The 25550-nt window shown below is 45.1% G+C and overlaps 1 protein-coding gene across 1 annotated transcript in view; it reads left to right on the top strand.

Annotated features, from left to right (window-relative positions):
* The first annotated feature begins 24019 nt into the window (after positions 1–24019).
* The window catches only part of PTGFRN (prostaglandin F2 receptor inhibitor), a 97326-nt gene continuing 95795 nt past the window's right edge, over positions 24020–25550 (top strand). The window contains exon 1 of the mRNA XM_067546305.1: positions 24020–24167. Within this exon, the coding sequence (XP_067402406.1) occupies positions 24116–24167 (52 nt within the window). The 5' untranslated portion in view covers positions 24020–24115. The remainder of the gene's footprint in view (positions 24168–25550) is intronic.

The following is a 25550-nucleotide window of genomic DNA, read 5'->3' on the forward strand; positions in this document are numbered from 1 at the left end:
AAGGAGTCCAGGATGGATGGCTGTATTTTATAGAAACCTTATTAAGGGTACAGGAACAAACCATCCCAATGTTCAGAAAGAATAGCAAATATGGTAGGTGACCAGCTTGGCTTAACTGAGAAATCTTCAGTGAGCTTAAACACAAAAAAGAAGCTTATAAGAAGTGGAAGCTTGGATAGATGACTAGGTTGGAGTATAAAAATACTGTTCAAGCATGCAGCGGTGAAATCAGGCAGGCCAAAGCACAATTGAAATTGCAGCTAGTAAGTGACATGAAGGGTAACAAGAAGGGTTTCTACAGGTATTTTAGCAAGAAGAAGTCAGGGAAAGTGTGAGCCCCTTACTGAATGGGGAAGGCAACCTAGTGACAGATGATGTGAAAAAAGCTGAAGTACTCAATGCTTTTTTTGCCTCTGTCTTCACAGACAAGGCCAGCTCCTAGACTACTGCACTGGGGAGCACAGTATGGGGAGGAGATGAGCAGCCCTCAATGCTGAAATAACAGGCTCAGGAGTATTTAGAAAGGTTGGACATGCACAAGTCCATAGGGCCGGATGCAGTGCATCCAAAGGTGCTGAAGGAGTTGGGATGGTGTGACTGCAGAGCCATGGCCATTATCTTTGAAAACTCATGGTGATTAGGGAAGGTCCTGGATGATTGGAAAAAGGCAAATATAGTGCCAATTTTCAAAAAAGAGAAGAAGGAGGATCCAGGGAACTACAAATCAGTTAGCCTCACCTCAGTCTCTGGAAAAATCATGAAGCAGGTACTCAAGGAATCCATTATGAAGCACTTGGAAGAGAGGAAGGTGATCCAGTGATCATGGATTCACCAAGAGCAAGTCATGCCTGACCATCCTGATTGCCTTCTATGATGAGATGACTGGTTCTGTGGATGTGGGCAAAGCAGTGGATGTGATATACCTGATACGGTCTCCCACAGTATTCTTGCTAGCAAGTTAAAGAAGTGTGGATTGGATGAATGGACTATAAGGTGGACAGAAAGCTGGCTAGATCATTGTGCTCAATGGATAGTGATCAACAGCTCAATGTTTAGTTGGCAGCTGGTAACAAGTGGAGTGCCACAGGGGTCGTTCCTGGGTCTGGTTTTGTTCAACATCTTCATTAATGATCTGGAGAATGGAGTGGATTGCACCCTCAGCAAGTTCACGGATGACACTAAACTGAGGGGAGTGGTAGATATGCTGGCAAGTAGAGATAGGATACAGAGTAATCTAGACAAATTGGAGGATTGGGCTAAAAGAAATCAGATGATGTTTAACAAGGACAAGTGCAGAGTCCTGCACTTAGGATGGAAGAATCCCATGCACTGCTACAGACTGGGGACCGACTGGTTAAGCAGCAGTTCTGCAGAAAAGGACCTGGGAGTTACAATGGACAAGAAGCTGGATATGAGTCAACAGTGTGCCCTTATTGCCAAGAAGGCTAATGGCATATTAGGCTGCATTAATAGGAGCACTGACAGCAGATCGAGGGAAGCGATTATTCCCCTCTATTTGGCATTGGTGGGGTCAAATCTAGAGTATTGTGTATAGTTTTGCCCCCCCCCCCCATAGGAAAAGATGTGGACAAATTGGAGATAGTCCAGAGGAGGGCAACGAGAATGGTTAGGGAGCTTATTTTATGAGGAGAGGCTGAGGGAACTGGGCTTATTTAGTCTGCAGAAGAGAAGAGTGAGGGGGGATTTGATAGCAGCTTTCAATTACCTGAAGGGGGCTTCCAGGGAGGATGGAGCTAGGCTGTTCTCAGTGGTGGCAGATGACAGAACAAAGAACTATGGTCTCAAGTTGCAGTGGGGGAGGTCTAGGTTGGATATTAGGAGGGTGGTGAAACACTGGACAACACTGGGTTACCTAGGGAGGTGGTGGAATCTCCATCCTTAGAGGTTTTTAAGGCCCAGCTTGACCAAGCTCTGGCTGGGATGATTTAGTTGGGGTTGGTCCTGTTTTGAGCAGGGGGGTTGGACTAGATGACCTCCTGAGGTCCCTTCTAACCTTAATTCTCTATGATTCTGTGAATGTGCTCAGAGCCATGAATCACAAAAGCTACACACACCTATTTCTCACTGTCCCTTGACCAACACACAGGTCAGCGTGAGACCTAAATGTGGTGAGTTCGTGGGGAGGAGGAGACAGGGGGAATGGGCAAGAAGAGACAAAGGGTGGTTTGTGAAGGGGGTTACTATATGCAGCTAGGGAGCCTATCCTGAATATTGGTATCCTCTTCCACAGGCTAGGACACTCAAACCTGATATCTCACTCCTAAGGGTAACTCAGGGTGCAAGGGTACTTCTCCTGCATGTGTGTGACTTCAGACTGGCTCCGTATGTCACTTGCCTGTGTATCACTCTGGTCCCTGCAGAAATAATTGCTAGGCGATGCAGCAAAGTTTCCTACAGCAGGGGGAGAAACAAGGCGGCTCTCCCAAGGAACCTTCAACAGAGGACTGCAGAATATCTACAGGAAAGTTTCCTAGAGATCTCTATGGAGGATTCCTGGGACATCCTTGTGTACATTAACAAACTTTTCCACCATGGCCCCGCTGCATAGATGGACAGGTTCTGTTCTTAATTTCTGTCCCTTATCCCTCCTTTTCCATATAACAAAGTACATGAAAGCTCAATTTCCTCTCACTGGGCAGTATCAAAGCAAAATGAGCACTTACCGGACTTCCATCTCCTGCATCCTGCACATCAGATCTGGAGTGCTAGGGCTGGCTAGACCTCTCCAGAGTGGAATAGAGGTCCTGACTCGCCACTCCACTGATGACCCTGCTGTGTGCTCCACATTGTCCTCCAGCTCCACTTCCTCATCCACCACTTCCATGTCTGGATTGAGTCCCCTGGCTGCTACCTCCAGTCCCCCCAAAGTATTCACGGGGCTCTTGGTGGTGGAGGTGGGGTCACCGCCAAGGATGGTGTGCAGCTTCTTATAGAAGAGGCATGTCTTTGGCACCACACCAGAGAGACAATTGGTCTCCCTTGCCTTTTGGTACACCTACCTCAGCTCCTTGATTTTAGCACGACACTGCTGAGTGTCCCTCTCATGCCCCTTCTCTTGCATGCCACTTGCAAGCAGCCTATAGGCATCATAATTCCTATGGTTGGTGGGAAGCTGAGACTGCACAGCCTCCTTTCCCCATGTACTCAGCAGATTCAACAGCTCTGGTGTGCTCCACTTGGTAGAGCATCTGGTGTGTAAAGCTGACGTGGTCAGCTTGGAAGATGCTATGTGAACTGTGTACGCTGAGCAAATATGAAGAAGAATTTTAAAAATTCCTGGGCCTTTTAAACAGAGGATGGGTGCATATCTGTCTACCTTTGGGGCAATGGAGTTCAAACTGCTGACCAGTGCAGTCATGACGGGCATTGTGGGACACTTCCTGGAGGCCAGTTAGGGTGATATAACCAAGCACGGTGTCTACACTGACTCTGTGTCACTCTAACAAAAAGCTTTATGCCTCTGGTCGAGGTGGTTTTATTTTGTCGACATAGCAGGGGAGTTATATCGGTGGGAGGAGCATTGCTGTGTGTGTACCTCCACTGTTTTGTTGACGAAAGCTGACTTTTGTTGACAAAACTCCATTGTGTAGACAAGGCCTTGGACAGCAGCACTGTGACTCCTCCTTACGTGGGGACACCACTTCCTGTTTGTTGTTGTATTATGGTAGCACCTACGGTATGTCTACATAGCAAGGAGAAACCCACGCCTGCCCGTTCCAGGTGTGTTGGGCTGTGGGGGTGTTTTATTGCTGTGGCGATTTCCCGGCTTGGGCAGGATCCCAGGGACCCTCCCACCTTGCAAGGTTCTGGAGCATGGGCGCCAGTCCAAGCCTGGAAGTCTACACAGCAATGAAACCACCCTACAGCGTGAGTCCCATGAACCCAAGTTGGCTGGTGCGGGCCAGTCACGAGGTTTTCTTTGCTGTGGAGACATACCCTAAGAGGCCCAACTGAGGACAGGGTCCTACTGTGCTAGGCACTGTACATACACACAGAGACAGTCCCTGTCTTGAAGAACTTGCTATCTAAACTGACAAGGTAGAAGAAGAAGGAAAGAAAGGAAGGCAGGCTTGTCACCTTTGTTTATGGGGAACTGAGGTACAGAGAGATTAAGTGCCTTGTGCAAAGTCACACAGGAAAGAGTCAGGAAATGAACTCAGGTTACTGGAGACCCAGTTCAATGATTTAAGCATAAGACTGTCCTTCCTGGTCCTGGCTGTCCTGCTGAAGTGCAGGGAACCCCCCTCCCCCCCCCAAACACACACAGACAGGATTTATTTAACAACAAATGAAAATACCCTGTTTTCTGTAAGTCCTCTGCAATAGTGGCCCCTTGGTGGGCTACATCTCAGTTTACTAGTGTGGCTTCTCCTTCGTAGTAACGCCTCACTCAGGCAGAAACACAAACAAACAAATGAAGGGGGGAAAAACAAGAGCTCAATATTTCATTCTAAGCTCTCTCTATTGTAGCCGCAGCTGCAGTTCCTTCTGTGAGTTCTTTTCTGGTTTTTGTCTGAAAGAATTGGCAGCTGCTTAGAAAATATTCCAAAAAAATTCATTGAGAAGTTCCTGGTTGCTCTTCAGATATTATTTGACAGAATCAAGCTCTTTGGGGACAAGGACTATATTCTTTCTTCTATGTTATATTCTGACACTATGCTCATCTAAAAGTACATAATAGGGGAGGATAAACACAGCAGGTGCAGGAGGTTATAGAAGCTTCAGATACCAGTTTTTCATGTCCTAAGGGGAAGAAATAATTTGCTTAAGTTACTTTAAGGGGTCTATTTAATTTATTGACAGTTCCCTGCTAAGCCACATTGCTTTCCACCTTGGAGTATGTGGAAATGGTGGTGCAGGCGAAACCAACAGAAGGGTTAATTTGGAGAAGCAGAATTCAGAAGTCTTATCTTTAGGATGGATTAGCTAAGGAGATTTGGTTCTGATAACGTAATACTTCTATTTGGTGTTTTATTGGTTGTGTGTTGTCAGCTGATATCCCGCTGGAAAGTTTTTGGGGGAGAGTTCTTTGGAATAGCCCAGAATTGACTCATGCTATCTTTTTATTGTTCTCATTCACCTTGGACCTTTCATTATGATTACTACCAAACAACAAGAATGTTTCTGCAACTAGTAAGGGTTCCAACTGAGAGAGAGACCATGCCTGATTGCAGTCAGGAAGCTTATAAAAAATCTTCCTGTTACACAGGGCAGAGAGGAAGAGAAGTTGGCAGCATTCTCATAGAGCATGACCTCCCTGTGGCAGCTAGACACTGTTATCCTCAAGCATGAGACTTGCGTATAAAGGAGAGACAACGTCTCAGCAACTGGCCCATGACCGTGGAACTAACTTCCAGAAGCAGAATTCACTTTCTCACTTTTAGGATCCAGTTTATTATAACCATTCGTCAGTTAACTTAGACCAAAACAAGTCTTTCTCCCCCACCTCCCCAATTTCTTTAGCTTTTTGATGGGCTGAACAGTTCTTTCCAAGAACTCAGGTCCTGCTACATGGCATTTCCTAAAGACTTTCTCTGCTTCAGGTTTCTGCTCCAGCCCCTCACTTCAGATAGCTCCATCGGGGTCTTTTCCTCTTGCTGGGATGGAGAGCCCCGTCATCTGCCCTCTTTGACCCTGGGTCCCTTCTGGAACCTCTGTGGGAGCCTTCCATAAGTCTCTCCCCTTGGTTACACTTATACTAGTTCTTCACACTCTGCTTGCTTGCTCTTTGCTCCCCAGATTCCTCTGAGCAGGCGAGAACAGGCCCACTAGAGAGATTTCTGGAAAGCCCTCCCCCAAACTTTTCCTAATCTTTGATCTTCCTCTCTCTAGTGGAGCAGGTTACCCCTTCTAAGCAGGCCTGTCCCTGGGCTGCCATCATGTGATGCCAGGTCACCTGACCAAGCATGTGACCAGGCCCAAACCCATCACCTGTCACTGGGTGACAAAGCACAGGTAAAGCTGAGCCCAATCTATTAAGGGATCAGCCTGCCCTGTGACAACCACTGTGGTGCTGGCAGACCTGCTACCTCATGCCAAGGCTCCTAAGCCTCACTGAACAGTGACCAATCCATGGCTGGGAATGAGTTTGGCTCACGTGAGTGTTAGCATTGTTAAAACAGATGTTAAGTTATAAGAATGTGTTTAGTGTTTAGACTTTATGAAATGCTTGTAAGTTGCTGCATGCGTTGATCTCCCTTGTGATATCTGTATAGTAGGTTACAAGATAATATTCAAATGTTTTGCTTTGTAACTGCAAAGGTATTTGCTCTAAAACTGTGAACCCCCACTGTCAGGAGAGAAGCATGACCAAGTGTGAAATGCAAGTTTAGCACAACAGGTGTTATCTCCTGCCCAACAAAAGAAGGCCTATAGACACCAGACAATCCATTGTGGAACATCAGCGGACAAAAGACTTTCATGATTGTTCCCCCTGACCCCCAAACCCATGAAGCAAAAATGTGCACAAACCCTTGTTCCATCAGATTGAGCTCTAGGGGAAGGGGATAAAATCCCTGTCAAGAAAAATTGATATCACTGTGCTGTTTGGAATGTGGAGAGGACAATATTTCTGTGTATAAGCAAGAGTTCCCTAAGCTATTTAGCTTGGGTTAGCCCTAACAGACATATAGAGCTTGAACATTACAACAGTTTCTATTACTTTTTGGAACCTAAGACTAACTCATTTGTGTATGTTTACCTGCTGTAACCTTATAAGGAACTCACTTCTTTTTCCCAGTTAATAAATCTTTAGTTAGGTTATTACAGGATTGGTTACTAGTGTTGTCTTCGGTAAGAGAGCTAAGGTACAATTAACCTGGGAGAAATGACTGGTCTTTGGGGACTGGGAATAATCTGAATATTGTTGTGATTTTTGGTGTAAGGGACCATCTATCACAAAGGCAGGCTTGCTTGAGTGGCAAGATAGACTGGAGTGCCCAAGGGGACTGTTTGTGACTCCATGTTAAGGCTGTTGTAGTGCTTTAGGAGTTCACACTTGTTGGTTGGTAAAATTTAACTATAGAACATACAACCAGTTCAGGGTTTGCGCCCTGTTCCTTTGACAGTCTGCCCTGAGGTTGGCACTCACTCTCATGAGTTACTCTAGACAGCTTGACATCCACAAATGTCTCAGTGCATTCAGAACTAAATGCAAAACCATTTCTTCAGTCCAACTTTCCCTTGATAACTTTACCAAAATAACCCTTTTCTTTAGATAACAAAAAAGAACCCCCACCCGTTATCCTCTCAAGCCAGAAATGTAGGATTCCAGAGGGCTTTTCATACACACTTGTTCTGTTTCAGCCAGCTACAAGTGAAAATGGACAAGTTGGCAAATCACCTGTCTGTCAGATGTTGTAGACACTGCAATCACCAGGGATCCCTGCTCCATGTTCTCTGGTCCAAAATTACCGCCGGGTGGGTCACTTATTCTGTGTTACTCTGAAAGAAATCACTGGCTCTTTGGTTCCCCCACCACTCCAGAATCTTGTATGCTGAGGTTTTTGAACTCCAAGGAATGTGACAGAGAGAACTTGGGGTTAACAGCTTTTGCTGTTGGCTGCTCATTTGTAAACAATGGAAAAATCCTGACTCTTCCTCCATACTGGAATGTGTCCAAAAGGCCTGGAACCTTGTGACTCTCTGCAGTTCAACACAGCTATAATCTGAGGAGGTGTACAAGTTTGTGCACACATGGTGTTCTCTGCCAAATTACTTTAACAAAAACAAAATAAGACTGTAAACTAGCATGCTTCCTCAAGAGAAAAGTTGATGAACTTATTCCTTTCCTTTATTTTCTTTCTTCTTTCTTTCTTGTTTCATTCCTTAAGTGATATGTTACCACTTTATATTTAGAATATGAAAAATAACACTCTTACTGTATTTTGTCAGCTTCGTTCATGAAGCTTTGATTTTGTTTGTATTGGTGTAAAATAATACAACAATAGAATCCCCACCCCCAAATAAACAAAAACAAAACTACAAAAATAATTTCCGGGGGGGGGGGGAGGAGAAAGTGGGATGCAGAGATTTGCTTTTGTTGGCTTTAATAAGTATATAAGGTGCTCTTAGTGATGGGTGTAATCTAAGAAGATTAGATACATCAACTCATTGAGGAGCTCCCTGATTTCTAAAAAGTTTGTGAGACCTTGTTTTGCCCACCTTGGGCTTTACTTTTCTGCTACTTTTTCTTTGAGCCCGTTCATTTCTGAGCACCCAGTGACAAAATTGTTCTGATGATGCATGTATGTAACTTAATAACCTGCTTCTGGGTTTGTGGTAGATGCAATTTCTGTGGAACCAACTAGATGACTCTGGAATTCTTTCTGTGCCCTGTTAGCTCACCTGAGCTACTCTTGTTCCAATGGGATGTGATGGTTTACTGAAAATGTAAATGGCAGGGCCACTGCCCCAAGTAGTATACAGTCTAACTCAGACAAATCCTGGCCAGGGGACAGCTGTTCAGATTTGAAAAAGTGCAGACACATAATCACAGGGAGATGAATTAGGAGAGCCTCACAAAATAAGTTGGTTTTGAGAAAGGATTTGTAAGAAGACAGAGCGCTGGCAAGTGGGAGGCTGTTCCAAGTGAAGGAGGGGAGGGCCTGAAAACAGGCCTGAAGCTGAGAGTGGGGGGTAGGAGTTTTAACCTTTGGAACTAGACTCCTCCATCCAGTGATCTCATTTGTGAATTGCCTTTATTACCAGATCTTTGTTCTAGGTATTAAGAGCAACTCTTCCAAATGGAAACAGAAACCATCTGTTTTCTCACTTCCAGATCCAAACATGTAATTGCAGCAGCTCCCTCCTCTTTGTTTGTAGGTTTACAGCATGGGACAGTCATCATCTGGGCGTGTCTTAAAGCAAATCTTCCCGTGCAGAGCCGCCTCCTGACTGATTCCACTCCAACAAACACAGCAGCTGCTTACTGTCTGTTAAGAGAGAGCTAGGAGCCCCTACAATTCTGGCTAGGAAATCCCTGCTGAAAGAAAAGGCCTGCACCTTCCTCTCTACATTGGCCATTTCTGATCAAACTTTATTACAAGAATGGAGAAACTTTCTGTTGCTGGTAACCTGGACATGTCCCATGACTATGTGTAGAGTCCAACTAGAAAGAGCCAGTTTCCTGAAGGCTTTCACCCATGCCAGTAATGATCGCAGACTCGCATAACTCCTCCAAAAACAATGCCTGATGCTCTCTCACAGCAATCAAACCCTGAACTTCCTGTCTCAGTGGCTGCCCAGTTGTCCTGATCCCCCAGGACAAGCTTTGGATGTTCCAAGGTGCAAATCCTTTCCAGCTCATTGTTTGACAAGCTTTCAATCTCTTTCCAGGAGTTCAAACCCTTCCTCTCCCTCTTGTCAGCTAGCAGATTCAATACTCCAGAACCTCACTTTTGCACAGGATAGGAGAACAGCAGGCCAGCCTAAAGATCCCATGGTCTGGGAGCCTCTCTGTGGTAAGAAATGCAAGAGAATAAGGGATAGCCAAAGGTTCCTATATGTTCTCCTCTCCATTTGTACATTGTAACTTCATTACCTTGAGTGGTGCTCCTAAAACAATGTAAAGGAATAATGATTCAGCCCCCTTGTCTGTAACCTCTGTGTGCAAACCTGAACTGTACGGCTTTCATGATGACTCCAAACTGTTCAAAGCCTAACTAAGAGGATTTTTAAAAACAATGTTAACATTATTTATTCATTTGGTTTCTATAGACCAAATCACCATCTCTCCTAAAACAAATAACCCACATCTTGGATTGAGACATGCTAACCATTCCACAATTATATTAATTTTGATGCCTATTGTATGTGCATCTCTTTGAGACTTTTTCCTATCACATTACAATCTCTTAGAGCTAAATTCTGCCCTGGTGTAAGAGGGCCCCAGGGGGAGTTGGTTGCTCAACTAACTTGGGCACACATTATTAAGACCTTTATGTGCCAAGAACAAGACTTTGAACTGAATCTGTCTTCTTACTGGCAACTGGTGCAGATCATAGTATGGGCACTTGCCCCTCTGCCACGGACACTTGCAGTATATTTCATTCTGTGATAATGCACCGGTCTTTTTGTACCTAATAATTTAGCCATTTGGACTCAGAATCTTGGTCACCAGACACGCTTATTGTTCTGCCAAATGGCCACATTAGACGCCACTTGCTGAAATGAACATTGTCCGGAATATAGATTGACAAAAGCACAGCTGCACTGGGCAGTATCATAACATTCTGCAGAATTCCCCAGTGAAAGGCTCATCTGAAGAATTGGTAACAGATACGACTCCAGTGAGAAGCGATTATGCAAGCCGCCTTCCTGAAAATTCTCCAAGATTCTCGCCAGAAGTGTTGGAAGAGCTGACAAGGCTGCTGCATCACAGATACCCAAAACAGCTGCAGGTTCAAGAGAAAATGCCAGACTCTGGAATTAGTGAGTCCTTATGCAGATACTCAAGAATGACATGCCAACCAATAGATTTGCAGGGCAGTCTGCAATAGCTTGTTATCAAATGTCCCCTGGCAATGAAGACTGAGACATCTGCAATTCCTGACCCATTTTCCTGCTGGCTTGATAACTAGATAATTGGTCACCAGAACTGGAAACAAAAGACAGAGAGAGGCAACAAATCACAATGAGCAAGAGATGCTGAAGCATGAAGAGGCACCTAGAAAGAATTGAAGTGAAATGCATACACAGGTTGTCTTGTATGCCATTATTATTTAAGCATCAAACTCTCTGGAGCCATGTGAAAAGTGGAGGTTTCATTTTGCCATGTTGTCTGTGAACCTTTATCCTTTTTTTTTTTTTTTTTGCGTGCATTTGTATCCTCTCTTATATGCTTGAAGTTTCAAGTTAAAATGAACCTAAAGGGCACAAATCAAAACTCCACCAAAGCTGCTAATTTTTTCTTGGTTCCTTGGAAAATAAATTTCTCCTTGGCATCCCCTCCTCTGGCCTCAACACAGAGGGAAGATCTCCACAATGCTGGTCACTGAAGTGGCCTTTGCAACAGGATCTCTGCTCCGCAGGATTCAACTCTTCCCAATGGGCCCTGAGTTCCCCAGTGGTCCTTACTTTCGCCGACCCACACCCAGGGATCAGACAAGATGCCTCTTTAGTTCCTAGTATACTTTGGGGCAAGCCAGCATCCTGACATGTGTCTCTGTAATCTGCATGCCTCTAGCTATTATGGCTACAATTTATTTAGGAGTCTGCATATGGATTTAGCAGTGTAAATTTAGGCATCTGGGTTTTTAAAATTACACTGCTAAATCCATATGTAGACATGTAAATATAGGTAGCCTGAGTTTTCAGAAGTGCTGAATGCTCACGCATCTCACTGAAGTCAATGGGAGATGCAGGTGCAGCTCAGCACATTTTAATATCAGGCAACTTACTTTAGGTGTCTACATCTGGATTTAAGAATGTAACTTGAGGCACCCAGGTTTGCAAATTTAGCCTATATGCTGTGCCAAGGAATTTTGAAAGGAGTCTAGCACGAAGGTGATCATGAAGTCCGAGAAAGTGTTTATGATGTAAAGAATCCTACAAAAAGCAATGTCTGCCTGCTCTTTTCCAAGGATCCAGACTTCTTCTGAACTCATAATATATTCCTCCCTTGCAGAGCAGCTGAGACACTAAATTAATTAAGTTTGTAAAATGCTTTGAGAGCCTGAGATGGAACGTGTGAGAGAAGTAAAAGGTATTCTTAATTATTACTAGTATTATTTTATTACATTGCACATTTTTTCCAAATGTAGAATCCATTCTACGGTTAGTAAGAAACATCACTTAGGCCCCACTTCAGGAAAGCATTTAAGTAGAGTACGTGCATAAGTGCTTTCCTGGATAGGGGTGGACTTAAACTAATGCTTAAGTGCTTTCCTCAATTAGGCCCTTGTCCAGAACACTAGAGCTTATTCTACTGAGAAGTGGAATGTGGGCCAAGTCTAAAGCTGTTTGCATAAAATTGTCAAATAGTTTATTTGACCACTTTCTTCTGTAAATTTTCAAATAAATTATTCACAAACATTTTTCTTCATGATTTGGCTAACTCTACAGATGGTTGAACTATATTTATCAAACAAATTACTCACACATTTTTTCCATCAGTCAGCAAATAATGTATTCAGTTTTTTTATATGTACAATCTGGCCAGCTCTAGCCTGGACAAATCAAGGTAATTCCCTATAAAGAACATAAGAACGATCATATTGGGTCAGACCAATGGTCCATCTAGCCCAGTATTCTGTCACCCGACAGTAGCCAATGCCATGTGCTTCAGAGGGAATGAACAGGACAGGTAATCATCAAGTGATCCATCTCCTGTCGCCCATTCCCAGCTTCCAGCAAACAGAGGCTAGGGACACTTGAACACATGGTTTTGTATCCCTTCCCATCCTGGCTAAGAGCCATTGATGGACCTATCCTCCATGAACTTACCAAGTTCTTTTTTTGAACCCTGTTATAGTCTTGGCCTTCACAACATCCTCTGGCAAAGAATTTCACAGGTTAACTGAGGGTTGTGAAGAAATACTTTCTTTTGTTCGTTTTAAACCTGCTGCCTATTAATTTCATTTGGTGACCCCTGGTTTGTGTGTTAAGGAAGGGTTATTTCCTTCTCATATTTATTTTTCCACATCAGGCATGATTTTATAGACTTCTGTCATATCCCCCTTAGTTGTCTCTTTTCCAAGCTGAAAAGTCCTAGTCTTCTTAATCTCTCCTCATGTGGAAGCTGTTCCATGGCCCTAGTAATTTTTGTTGCCCTTCTATGTACATCTTCCAATTCCAATATATCTTTTTTGAGATGGGGCAATCAGACCTGCATGCAATATTCAAGATGTGGGCATACCATGGATTTATAAAGAGGCAATGATATTTTCTGTCTTATTATCTATCCCTTTCCTAATGATTCCCAACATTCTGTTAGCTTTTTTTTACTGCTGTTGCACATTGAGTGGATGTTTTTCAGAGAACTATCTACAATGACTCGAAATTCTCTTGCGTGGTAACAGCTAATTTAGACTCCATAATTTTATATGTACATTTGGGATTGTTTTCCAATGTGCATTACTTTGCATTATCAACATTGAATCTCATCTGCCATTTTGTTGCCCCGTCACCTGGTTTTGTGAGATCCCTTTGTAACTCTTTGCGGTCTGCTTTGGACTTACGTATCTTGAGTAGTTTTGTAACATCTGCAAATTTTACCACTTCACTGTTTACCCCTTTTTCCAGATCATTTATGAATATATTGAACAGTTCTGGTCCCAGTACAGATCCTTGGGGGATACCGCTATTCACAATCCTCCATTCTGAAATCTGACCATTTATTCCTTTGTTTCCTATCTTTTAACCAATTACTGATTCAGGAGAGGACCTCCCCTCTTATCTCATAACAGCTTATTTTGCTTAAGAGACTTTGATGAGGGACCTTGTGAAAGGCTTTCTAAAAATCTAAGTACACTATATCCACTGGCTCATCCTTGTCCACATGCTTGTTGACCCGCTCTCAAAATTCTGGTAGATTGGTGAGGCATGATTTCCTTTTACAAAAACCATGTTGACTTTTCCCCAACAAATTGTGTTCATCTATGTGTCTGATAATTCTGTTCATTACTATATTTTTAACCAATTTGCCTGGAACTGAAGTTAGGCTTACTGGCCTGTAATTGCCTCTGGATCCTTTTAAAAAAAATTGGCATCACATTAGCTATCCTCCAGTCATCAAGTACAGAACCTGATTTAAATGATAGGATATATACCACAGTTAGTAGTTCTGCATTTTCACATTTGAGTTCCTTCAGAATTCTTGGGTGGATACCATCTGGTCCTGGTGACTTATTACTGTTTAATTTATCAATTTGTTCCAAAACCTCCTCTGACACCTCAATCTGAGGCAGTTCCTCAGATTTGTCACCTGAAAAGAATGGCTCAGGTTTGGGAATCTGCCTCACGTCCTCAGCCTTGAAGACTGATGCAAAGAATTAATTTAGTTTCTCCACAATAACCTTATCTCTGTGAGTGCTCCTTTAGCATCTCAATCGTCCAGCGGCCCCACTGGTTGTTTAGAAGGCTTCCTGCTTCTGATGTACTTAAAATTGTTTTTGCTGTTGCTTTTTGAGTCTTTGGCTAGCTGTTCTTCAAATTCTTTTTTGGCCTTCCTAATTATAATTTTACACTTCATTTGCCAGAGTTTATGCTCCTTTCTATTTTCATCAGCAGGATTTAACTTCCACTTTTTAAAGGATGCCTTTTTGCCTCTAACTGCTTCTTCTACTTTGTTTTTAATCAAAATGGCACTTTTTTGGTCCTCTTACTATGTTTTTTAATTTGCGGTATACATTTAAATTTAGCCTCTATTATCGTGTCTTTAAAAAGTTTCCATGCAGCTTGCAGGGATTTCACTTTTGGCTCTATACCTTTTAATTTCTGTTTAACTAACTTCCTCATTTTTGTGTAGTTCCCCTTTCTGAAATTAAATACTATGGTGGTAGTGTGCTGTTTTGGTGTCCTTCCCCTACCCCCCACAGGGATGTTACATTTTATTGTGTTATGGTCATTATTACCAAGCGATTCAGCTACATTCACCTCTTGGAGCAGATTTTATGCTCCCTTCAGATTAAATCAAGAATTGCCTCTCCTCTTGTGGGTTCCAGGACTAGCTGCTCCAAGAAGCAGTCATTTAAGGTGTCAAACTTTATATCTGCATTCCATCCTGAGGTGACATGTACCCAGTCAATATGGGGATTGTTGAAATCCCCAATTTTATTATGTTTATTTTATAGCCTCTCTAATCTCTCTGAGCATTTCACAGTCACTATCACCATCCTGGTCAGGTGGTTGGTAGTATATCCCTACTGCTATTTTCTTATTATTCAAGCATGGATTTACTATCCACAGAGATTCTGTGGTAAAGTTGGTTTCATTTAAGATTTTTACTTCATTTGACTCTACGCTTTCTTTCACATATAGTGCCCCACCCGAGTATGACCTGTTGTCTTTCCGACATATTTGGTACAGTGGTATTACTGTGTCCCATTAATTACCCTCATTCCATCAAGTTTCTGTGATTCCTATTATATCAATATCCTCCTTAAATACGAGGCACTCAAGTTCACCCATCTTAGTATTTGGACTTCTAGCATTTGTATATAAGCACTTTAAAAAATTGTCACTTTTTAGCTGTCTGCTATTATGTGATGTAACTGAATGGGAATCCTTTTCATTTGACTGTTTCTCATCAAATGCTACCCATATTTTATCTTCTATCCTTTCCTCCTTGCTAGGATATAGAGAATCTCCATTAATAGATCCTCCCCTAAGGATATTCTTTTCATCAAATGCCAAGATGACTTTATCATGGACAGCTCAGTAGAGACAGGTTTTAGTGCATACTATATAATGGGAAAGCTGAGCTTTTCGCAATTCTTTGTAAGCTTTTTGCTGTTCCCCTGATTTCTGTTCTGCTACTGAGATCAGAATGACAAAAGGGGCAAGCATTTTTCATCTGAATGGATACAAAAGCATTTTACAAGACTGATTGTAGAATGTACAATATGTAGGAATCATGTCATCCTCCACTAAAGTGCAGCAACCTCTGGAGTGGGACATGGAAGCTGTTTAATATAGCATGGCAACACTACCCAACAGTTTAGGACAGGAAGTGAAGAAAACTACTTTACTCAATTGAAACTACAAGGGGAACTAGCAGCAGAATGTAATCAACCAAAATGGAATTTGGTCAGTACAGGTGCCTCACCCATCCATCTCTTGAGAAAAATGCCAAAGACTCTTTAATAATCCTGCACTGTTACTTCTACCTGTAATGTGTCTCCCTGTAGAATGCTAGGACATTGGTTCAGTATGGAGTCAGAGTGAAGAGTGGAAACTAATGAATTGGCATCTCCACTTCCTACAAAGCACCCTGGATTTGCCACAGCGGTCTATGCAAATAAAAACCTTATCCTACCAGGCTTCGATTGTGAGTAGAGCTGACTGGAAAATGGAATTCCCTTCCCATGAAAACATTCTCATTTTTTAAAAAGAAGAGTCATCCATACCCAGAGCAACTGTTTTATATAAAACAAAACAAAACAAAACAAAAACAAAAACAAACAAAAAAAACCAGGACATTTTTCACACAGTGTTTTCAAGAAAAATTGAGTTTCGGGAGAACTGAAATGGAATTGTTCAACTGCCTGGCTGGAAGACTCTTATCAGTGTCATGGGCTCTCTGCTTCTGCAGTCCCAAAGCTTGGGGGAAGAGTAAGAGTTAGGGAGGCACCCTCCAGGAAAGCTTTTGTCTATTTCACTAGCAGAAAGTGAAATTGACAAGAACCTTCCACACATGCAGCTGGTGAGCTGTCATTTTGATTTTCCCAATGGAAAATTGAATTATTTGGCAAAACTGAAACTTTCCTGAAGAAAATTTTGGTTTTGCAATACAGGAATTTTTTTGCTGGAAAATCATTGTGATGAAAAAAAATATATATATAGCCATCCCTATAAGATTTGTGCTGAGGTAACAGACTAGGGGGGGACACTTTGAGAGGGCTATAGCTCCGTCAATGGTTTTTGCCTAGTGCCCCCCATGAATTACTACTAAAAGGGGGTTTCCTGGAGGAGGGAGAGTGAGTGAGTTGTGTGAAGTGTGGGGTTCTTGTTTCAGTGAAGGCGAATGAGTGTTGTTTTTGCTGCATGGGAATAAAAGGGCCTTGGTGTAAGGTGTGTATACGTGGCATTGCCAACCTTGTGCTTTCAAAAATCAGGAGTCAGACCCCAGAAAACAATGAGATTGGCTTACAAATCATGAGACTTTTTAAAAAAAATAAAAATAAATGTTGGGTTCTTTTGATTTGCTTTCTGAGGCCCAGATCCTCAATGGGAATTAGATGCGTAAATCCCTTTGAGGACCTGGGCCTGAACATTTAGAGGACCCATGGTCATGCTTTCAAACTTTTCTCCACAACCTGAAGGGCTAAAAACTTACTCACTTAATTCCTTGACTCCAAAAATGTTCAATGTCACATGTTTGAGTGGGTGGAGACAGTGAGTTTGTTTCGGGCTCAGGGGCCAGGTGTGGGTGCATAGAGGTTTTTGACAGATTGCTCAGGGTATGGGGAGATGCCAAGTGTCATGCATCTCACGGGACACTCCCACCTACAGCTCCTGCTCCCCTTGAATTCTCATGCAGCCAGCTGGGAAGCAATAGGTATTCCCGTGCAGTTGCTCCTTCCTGCTATTGGTGCACACCCTGCTGAGCAGGTGGCTAAGCACCTCTCTGTCTTTGTGGTCCCTGCTCCCTCTCAGAGTTGGTATCAACGATAGAGCAGCTGCCAGGCGTAAGCTGAGCAAAGCAGACGCAGTAGGACAAAAGGCCAGGAGAGGGGCTCTGCTGCCAAAGGCTCTCCCCCACCTTCCCCTACATCCCCACCACCACTATGAGCTTCCCTTTCCCCACCTCCCCAAGATAGGGTTGCTGGGTGCTTATGTGCATGGGACTCCTGCCACCTGCCTCTAGGGAGTGTTGAGCTCCCACTCATACTTGCTTCCAATGCTGTGGGTGAGTTTGTATGTATCAGTGGTTCAACCAGGGGTACGTGTACCCCTGGGGGTACGCAGAGGTCTGCCAAGAGGTACATCAACTCATCTAGATATTTGCCTAGTTTTACAACAGGCTACATAAAAAGCACTAGCGAAGTCAGTAGAAACTAAAATTTCATATAGACAATGACTTGTTTATACTGCTCTATATACAATACACTGAAACAAGTACAATAGTTATATTCCAGTTGATTTATTTTATAATTCTATGGTAAAAAAATGAGAAAGTGAGCAATGTTTACAGTGTGCCATAATGCTTGGATATTTTTATGTCTGATTTTAAGCAAGTAGTTTTTAACTGAGGTGAAACTTGGGGGTATGCAAAGCAAATCAGACTCCTGAAAGGGGTACAGTAGTCTGGAAAGGTTGAGAGCTACTGACCTATATCACCCCAGCCCTCTACTATTTAAGCAGAGAGAATAACTGACTCTTTCCTATGAGAAATGTTACACATGGGGCTTTACCAAACTTGGCAACTGTGTAAAATGTGAATTTGCAGCCAATGGTGTGAATGTGTGAGAGGTGTGTATGGTGCTTCATTCCCTGGATGTCAGTGTGTATGTGTATTGTATAACCTAACCTTCCAGTCTGGACACTTCCCTGAAATATGGTCAGATAAAATGAGAGATGCCTTCAGCCAAAGAATTCCAGAGCAATCTGTGTTAGAAGAAATGTTGGTAAACTATTGTGCAACAGCATCAATAAGAGAATACAGTATCTAACCAACAACGTACTACATGAAAGTCAAATTGGATTTTTTCCTGAGAAACAAACCATTGACCATGTATTTACTCTGCATCTCATAAATAAACATGTAGAAACAAACAAACCAAACAAACAAGAAGATATTTGCCTGGTTTATAGACATTTAAAAAGCTTTTGACTCAATCTGGTACTAAGGACTGAACCTTAAATTGCTGTAAAATGAAATTGGTGGGAAAATCTGACAATTAAATTCAGGTATCAATCCATCAAATGTGAGATAAAAATAAACAACAAGCAAACAGTCTTTCAAGGAAGAAAGAAGAGTAAAGCAGAACCAACCTCAGTCATATTCTTTGCAACTTAGACATCAATGAACTATCAATCTCGTGGAAACAGTCCCCAAATTCAGGTTTCCCATTAAACGCAAAATTAAAGGATCCTGTATCTTCAGTGTCTTGCACCTCATATAGTCATTTACATCTGTGGAAAGTGAATGCAATATACTACCAATTCAGAATGTAGTAGAATGATCCCCCTCGAGGAGGGTCAGGCCTACCAGCACCTGGGCATGCCCACGGGCTTTTGCGTGCGGCAGACCCCCGAGAACACCATCAGGGGAATCCTGGAAGACGTCACCAAGATCGACGCCTCCCTGCTGGCCCCCTGGCAAAAAATCAACGCTCTCAACACATTCCTGATCCCCCGCATCTCCTTCATCCTGAGGGGCTCGGCCGTGGCAAAGGTGCCCCTCAATAAGGCCGACGGCGCCATCAGGTGGTTCATGAAGGGGTGGCTGTTCCTCCCCCAGAGGGCCAGCAACGAGCTGATCTACATCGGCCACAAGCAGGGGGGTGCCAACGTCCCGCGCATGGGCGACCTGTGCGACATCGCGGTCGTCACCCAGGCCTTCCGCCTGCTGACCTGCCCGGACGCCTCCGTGAGTAACATCGCATCGAAGGCCCTGGCAGAGGCAGTGAGGAGACGGATCTGCTGGGCGCCCACCAGCCACGACATCGCCACCTACCTCAGCGGCTCTCTGGAGGGCGAGTTCGCGCGGGATGGGGGCGACATCTCGTCCCTCTGGACCCGTGTCCGCAATGCCACGCGGCGCCTGGGGAAGCGCACTGGCTGCCGCTAGACGTGGAGCGAGGAGCACCGGGAGCTGTCGGTCCTGGTGCCCAGAATCAGAGCCCCCGACCACACCATCGTCACCCCCCGCGCCCGGGACATGCTGGAGAGGTGCCTGAAGGCCTCCGTACACACGCTGTACGTCGAGAGCCTGAAGAAGAAGCCTGACCAGAGAAAGGCGTTCGAGGTGACCAGCAAGTGGGACGCCAGCAACCGCTTCCTGGCGGGCGGCGGCTACATCTGATTCGCGGACAGGTGGTTCATCCACCAGGCCAGTCTCAACTGCCTCCCGCTGAACGGGGCCGTCTGCCACAGGAACCAGGACAAGTGCTGCAGGAGGTGCGGGTACGTCAATGAGACCCTGCCCCACGTCCTCTGCGGCTGCAAGCCCCACTCCCGAGCCTGGCAGCTGAGGCACAACGTGGTCCAGGATCGGCTGGTGAAGGCCATTCCAGCCCACCGAGGTACGGTGACCGTGAACTCCGCCATCCCCAGGACTGACAGTCAACTGAGACCCGACGTCGTCATCACCAATGAGGACCACAAGAAGATCGTCATGGTGGACGTCACGGTCGCCTTCGAGAACCGCACCCCGGCCTTCCATGCAGCCTGAGCCTACAAGGAGGAGAAATACGCCCCCCTGGCCGACACCCTGCAGGCGAAAGGCTATGAGGTGCAGACGCACGCCCTGATCGTCGGGGCCCTGGGCGCCTGGGACCCCCGCAACAAGCCCGTGCTCTGGGTCTGCGGTGTGGGTCGGCGCTACGCCCAGCTGATGCGACACCTCATGGTGTCGGACTCCATCTGGTGGTCGAGGGACATCTACATTGAACACTTCACCGGCCACCGGCAATACCACGAGGAGAAGGCCGGAGCGCCTCCCCAGGACTATTCCGGACTCATGGACTCAACCCACCACCACAACGGACGCGGCGAGGGACATACCAACGGACGCGGCGAGGGACACACCACTCTGTATTGACTTATTTACTCTGTTTGTTAAAACACCCCCAATGTAACCCACATATTTAGTAATGTATCCCCTTGTATCTCTTAGCGCCCACACCATCACCCCCCATCCAGGATACTGCAGCTTATCCCTTGTTGTTCTCCCCTGACTCCCAATCACACCCCGTGCCCCCCGATAACCTGAATACTATCCCTGGATGTTTTATAACTTTGTCTCTTTAACTTTATGGGTTACTTTTTTTTTTTTTTTAATTTGTTAAACATTCACTTTAATAAAACTTTTTCACTTCCTTTTCACTGGTATAAATGACTCCATAAGGGATAGGGCAATTCTGAATTGGGCCATTGCACCTGGGCTTTATAATAAATGCATTTAGAAGCTTCAGACTGGCTACTAAAGCATCACATGGAATTCGGGCCTCCTATGACATAATGAAACCACAACTCTGATAAAACTAGTGCTAAAACTATTCAACAGTATAATTTGGGCTGTGAGTGTTCATCAAGTGGAGATGGAAATAGAGACACAAAGCACAGTGCAAATCTGAGGTTCTGATCCTGCAGATGCTTGCGTGTGTGAGAGTAATTTTATGTACATGCCATTAAAATCAGTGGGACTGCACATGCAAGTAAAATTAGACACATGGGTAAGTACTTCTAGGTCTAACGCATGAGAGAGGAACAATTGTTAAACCAATGTGACAGAGGACAGATGGAAGAGGAAAGATTTTCTAGTCTGTTTTCCAAATTACAGGAGTCCTCAAATTATCAGATTAAAGTAATTGATTAGGAAAAAAAACAGCATAACCCTGAGAGGAAGGAAAGCTACAGCAGTGCTAATCATGAGCAGGCAGTAATGACAGATGAACATGGGATAATATCTTAAACATATTGTGAAGCCCTATCCTGGGTAACCTTTCTTCAGACAGATGTTTGCGGCTTCTGTCTCATTTACACTTTGGAAGCACTGGTCTAGCTTATCATGTCAATGAAGTATTGTTCAACTGAACTGAAAAATTCTCTTACCCAGAAGAAAAGTCTGGAGCACAATTTTGCCAACTAAATACATTAAATGAGACTAAAAGTCCAACAGAAATTTGACACATAACAGTTCTGCAAGCAAATTCTATGTGTGCAGAAGAACTCAAGAGACACTGGTGGCAGGGCAGAAACTGGATAATTCCCCTTCCTAATCAATTTACAAACAGAACCCATCTCAGCCAAGACAGCAAACACTCCTTCCGTTCCACTGCAAAGCACTAGAGGATTAAAAAATAATCCAAACTAAAACAAAATCCATTCCTATAATCACACCCAGATCTCAACAACACTAATTTCCTGAGCAGCAAGTAAACGCCCTGCCACGAAACCAAAGAATGCTCAAAACCTAAAACACCAATTGATTCTACAAATCACTGGGAAGAAAAGAGCAAACCCAACCAGCTACACTGCTGGAGATCCTTGCACAATAAAACTTGCAACTCGAAGCAGGCTCTAACCAAACAATTGATAATCAGTAATTCAGGTAGGAATCAGGAGGCACAAAGCATAATGGGATGGGAGAAACTGTAATGTGGCAGAGGAACTGCAACAGAGACAGTGTCCAAAATACTAGAGGCTAAGAAAGATTTCCTCGATAATCCGAAAAGATCAAAGGCTTTCTATTACCAACAAATCCAAAACAATTTTAAAAAAAATTAAAGCCAGGGAGAAAGGAGAAAGACGGCAGAGATAGTAGTAGGCTGTGCAGAAGCCTGTCACTAAATCAGTGGGAACTGTCAAGGATACAACCTATCAAACTCCCATAAGACTGTAAAACCTCATCCTGGGGAGATGTTTGGTGAACGGTGCTGGGGACTAACTCTCCAAACAGGCTTTGAAGTCCTGTCCTGGGCGGATGCCTGACACCGCCCACGGGGAGCTGAGGCGTCCCGTCCCTTTTACACCACGGGGACACTTCTGTGGCTCAAGCGTTATGGAACGGAACTGAATCGTTTCAGATGCGTGCACGTGTGGTGAGGGCATGGGGACCCCTCTGTGTCTAGGGGGAACGCCTCCTCCCCTGCTGTGTGTGTGACCAGGTTACACTCCTTACCCCACGTCTGAGACCCAGGGGTGCCTTTCCCCTGCTTCTCTGCCTTACATGGGAGATGCCGCCGTGTCCCAGGGCGCGGGAAGGGAAGGGAAGGAGCGGGACGTCTCCGTGGAGCAGGGTTTCCTTTCCCCTCACTGTGACCAGGGCGGCCCCGGCCCGGGGTTACCGCAGTGTGTGGGTGTGTGTGTGTGTGTGTGGAGGGGAATCTCCTCTGTGCGACCAGGGCGTCCCCGGCGCGGGGCTCCCCCGCCGCGGTCGGCGCGGAGGGCGGCCCGGTGGCCAGCTCTTCCCGCCCCTTGAAGGGGAGGGGGCCGGGCCGGACTCTGGCGCCTCCCCCCCGGTACCTGCGGGAGGGGGAGGGAGGCGGGGGCTGGCAAAGTTTTGTCTCTGTGGTTGGCTGCGCCGCGCGGCCGGGCTGGCGGCTCCCAGCCAGGGCAGCCAGCGAGCGAGCGAGCGAGCGCGGCGGCGGGGCTGGTGCGCGGCTCTCCCGGGGCGGCGCGAGTCCGGCACCTTCCTTGCGCTGGGCGCGGGCTCCCGGCCGCTCTGTGCCCGCGGGCTGCGGGGCTCCGGTTCCGAGCGGCACCTTCCGCCCCGCCAGCATGGGGCACCGCGCGCCGCTCCTGCTCCTGCTCCTCCTGCTGCTGGGTGAGTCCTGCCCTGCCCTGCCCAGCCCAGCCCCGGCGCGGGGCGGGGTTACTGGGGAATGGGGTTATGGGGCACTTGGGGGGCTGGAGGTGGGCTTACGTTGGAGGCTGGGGCGCACTTGAGGGATTGGGAGGTTTGGGGGGCACTTGGGGGGCCTGGAAGCGGGGTTACGTTGGGGGCACTTGGGGGGCCTGGAAGCGGGGTTACGTTGGGGGCTATGGGGCGGCGGCGGGGGGGCAGTGTTTATGGGCAGGGAAGCTATAGCGCGGGAGCTCTGCCCCCCATGGGGATACTGCATTCTCTGCCCCCCCGCCCGTGTTACTCCAGTAGCGGCTGGTGAGGGGGTGGCCCAGCCGGGGGGGCTTCAGGCTAGGGGCCCGCTGGGGAGTCCGACTCCTTGCGGTGGCGCTGAGTGCCCGCTCCGCCTCGGGCTCCGCTGGGCGAGGCAGCCGCGTGCAGCTCGGAGGCACTTGACTTCTCCTGTATTTGCTCTTTAGCTGGCGCGGACAGCCTCCCTTTCCCAGAAACCCAGCCAGCCCCGAGAAAGTAATGCTCGCTTTCTCGCTCCCCCCCCGTATTGATTCGTGTAACTGAGAGCTGCTGGCTTCCTCTCCTGCCTTGCTTGTTGGCAGCGACTGAGGGAAGCTCACCTTGAGCCCCTCCCTTTGGGCTGGCCCAGGCAGTCCTTTAATCTTTTACCCTGCTGCTCCCAGGCGCACCTGTGTTGCTTTGAAAGGGGGGGAGCCTTGCTGCACTTTCCAGCCTCTCTCACTGTTCTCAGGTTGTAGTTCAAAACAAAGCTGCTGCTGTAGTGCGTTCATGCACTGTGCACATTGCTATGACTATTCCACAACCTCTGCCAGGTTACTTTCTCTCATTGTTTGGTTATGACTCTGCCATGGCAATGTCTCCAGAAGTTGTTTTTACTCCACGTTTTTTGCTATGGCAGCTACGCCAACAGAAATGCAGAATCCTTCTACTGGAACCAATCAAGGTAACAGTAGAAAGGGCTGGGTAGCTCAGGACTGAATCCAGCTCCCACCATGGCATTTAAAGGTTTTCTGGCCTTTTTAACTATAACTTTGAATCTCCCAAACTGATTAATTTGGCACATCTATAATTGCTTATTGAAGTATAAATCTGATGAGTAGCTGTGCTAGATATGGGTGATAGTGCTAGACGAGACAGGAGGTGGTCTCTAAATACTGTGCTGTTTTTTCTCTGTAGATTTAATGACACCTTTTTAATTGCCAAATAAGGTGTGTGAGAGCAAATAACCCCAGAGCAGTTAATTGGGGTCAGTAATCTCTAGCTGTATTGGCATCTTAAAGACTGATAGAATGTTCTGTATCACTCTTACAGCTTCAATAAAATAACTGACATGCAAAATACTGCTCTTTTATCCTTCTCTTTAAAAAGGGACTGTGAAATCCTACTTCACATAGTGTATATAGTCAGCCTGTGGAATTCATTTCCATAGGAAGTCAAGGATATAGAGGGTAGCTGATTTTATAAGGAGGTGGGGTAATTTTGACATTATACTAATACTTACCAATTATACTAGTCTGTATAAAAGTATTATCTGTTCAAATCTTATACTTCAGTATCAGAAGGGAATTTTTCTCTTATGTACAAACACAACTGGCAAGGTGCATTATAGGAGAGTTTCAAGCTTCCTCTGAAATATTGGTCATTGGCTTCTAGCAGAGCCAGAATACTGGACTTGATAGTCCAATGTTTTATCAGATACATCAAATGTTATGTTCCTATGTTCACCAGTAACAACATATGGTAGGCTGTTTGGGTAATTGCTTATTTTACATTCTGTAGTACTGTTTATTGTTTGATTGTCTGTCTAGTACTGACAACAGGCAAAAATGAAGATGATTTCTGTCCTGAACAGCATACAATCTAAAAGTATTTTTCTGCCGATGTATTACATATATATTTTGCAGCTGACAGTGGTATGGGAGTAGAGGTATATTTAAGTAGAGAACAAAGATTGTTCAAGTAAGAACAGAATTACACACAGTATTTAAAGGATACTGTGTTATATCCATTTAATTGGGTTGCGGTACTAGAGGTGTTGCTACATTATTATTATAGTAGACAGGGCTCAATTTAACCTTTCATTTAAACAAAATCAATTTTCTAGCCTTTATGACTGCTGAGTTAACCTCCTGAATCCTGTGTCCTAAGCCCATAGTTTTATCTTCCTAAGGCTGCAGACAGAATATCCTCTGCCTCACAAGAAGCGGAGGTGTGGGCTGGGCTTCTCAGCAGGCTATTACTTCTGGACTTCATTGGGGCCCCTATCACTTTATTAAATTTTTTTGTATAGGCATTTTGTTAGTTGGAGGTCTGGGTTAAAAAAAAA

This window comes from Emydura macquarii, unplaced genomic scaffold, assembly GCF_026122565.2.
Source record: "Emydura macquarii macquarii isolate MOO-44397 ecotype Brisbane River unplaced genomic scaffold, CSIRO-AGI_Emac_v2 contig_1119, whole genome shotgun sequence".
NCBI lineage: Eukaryota > Metazoa > Chordata > Testudines > Chelidae > Emydura > Emydura macquarii.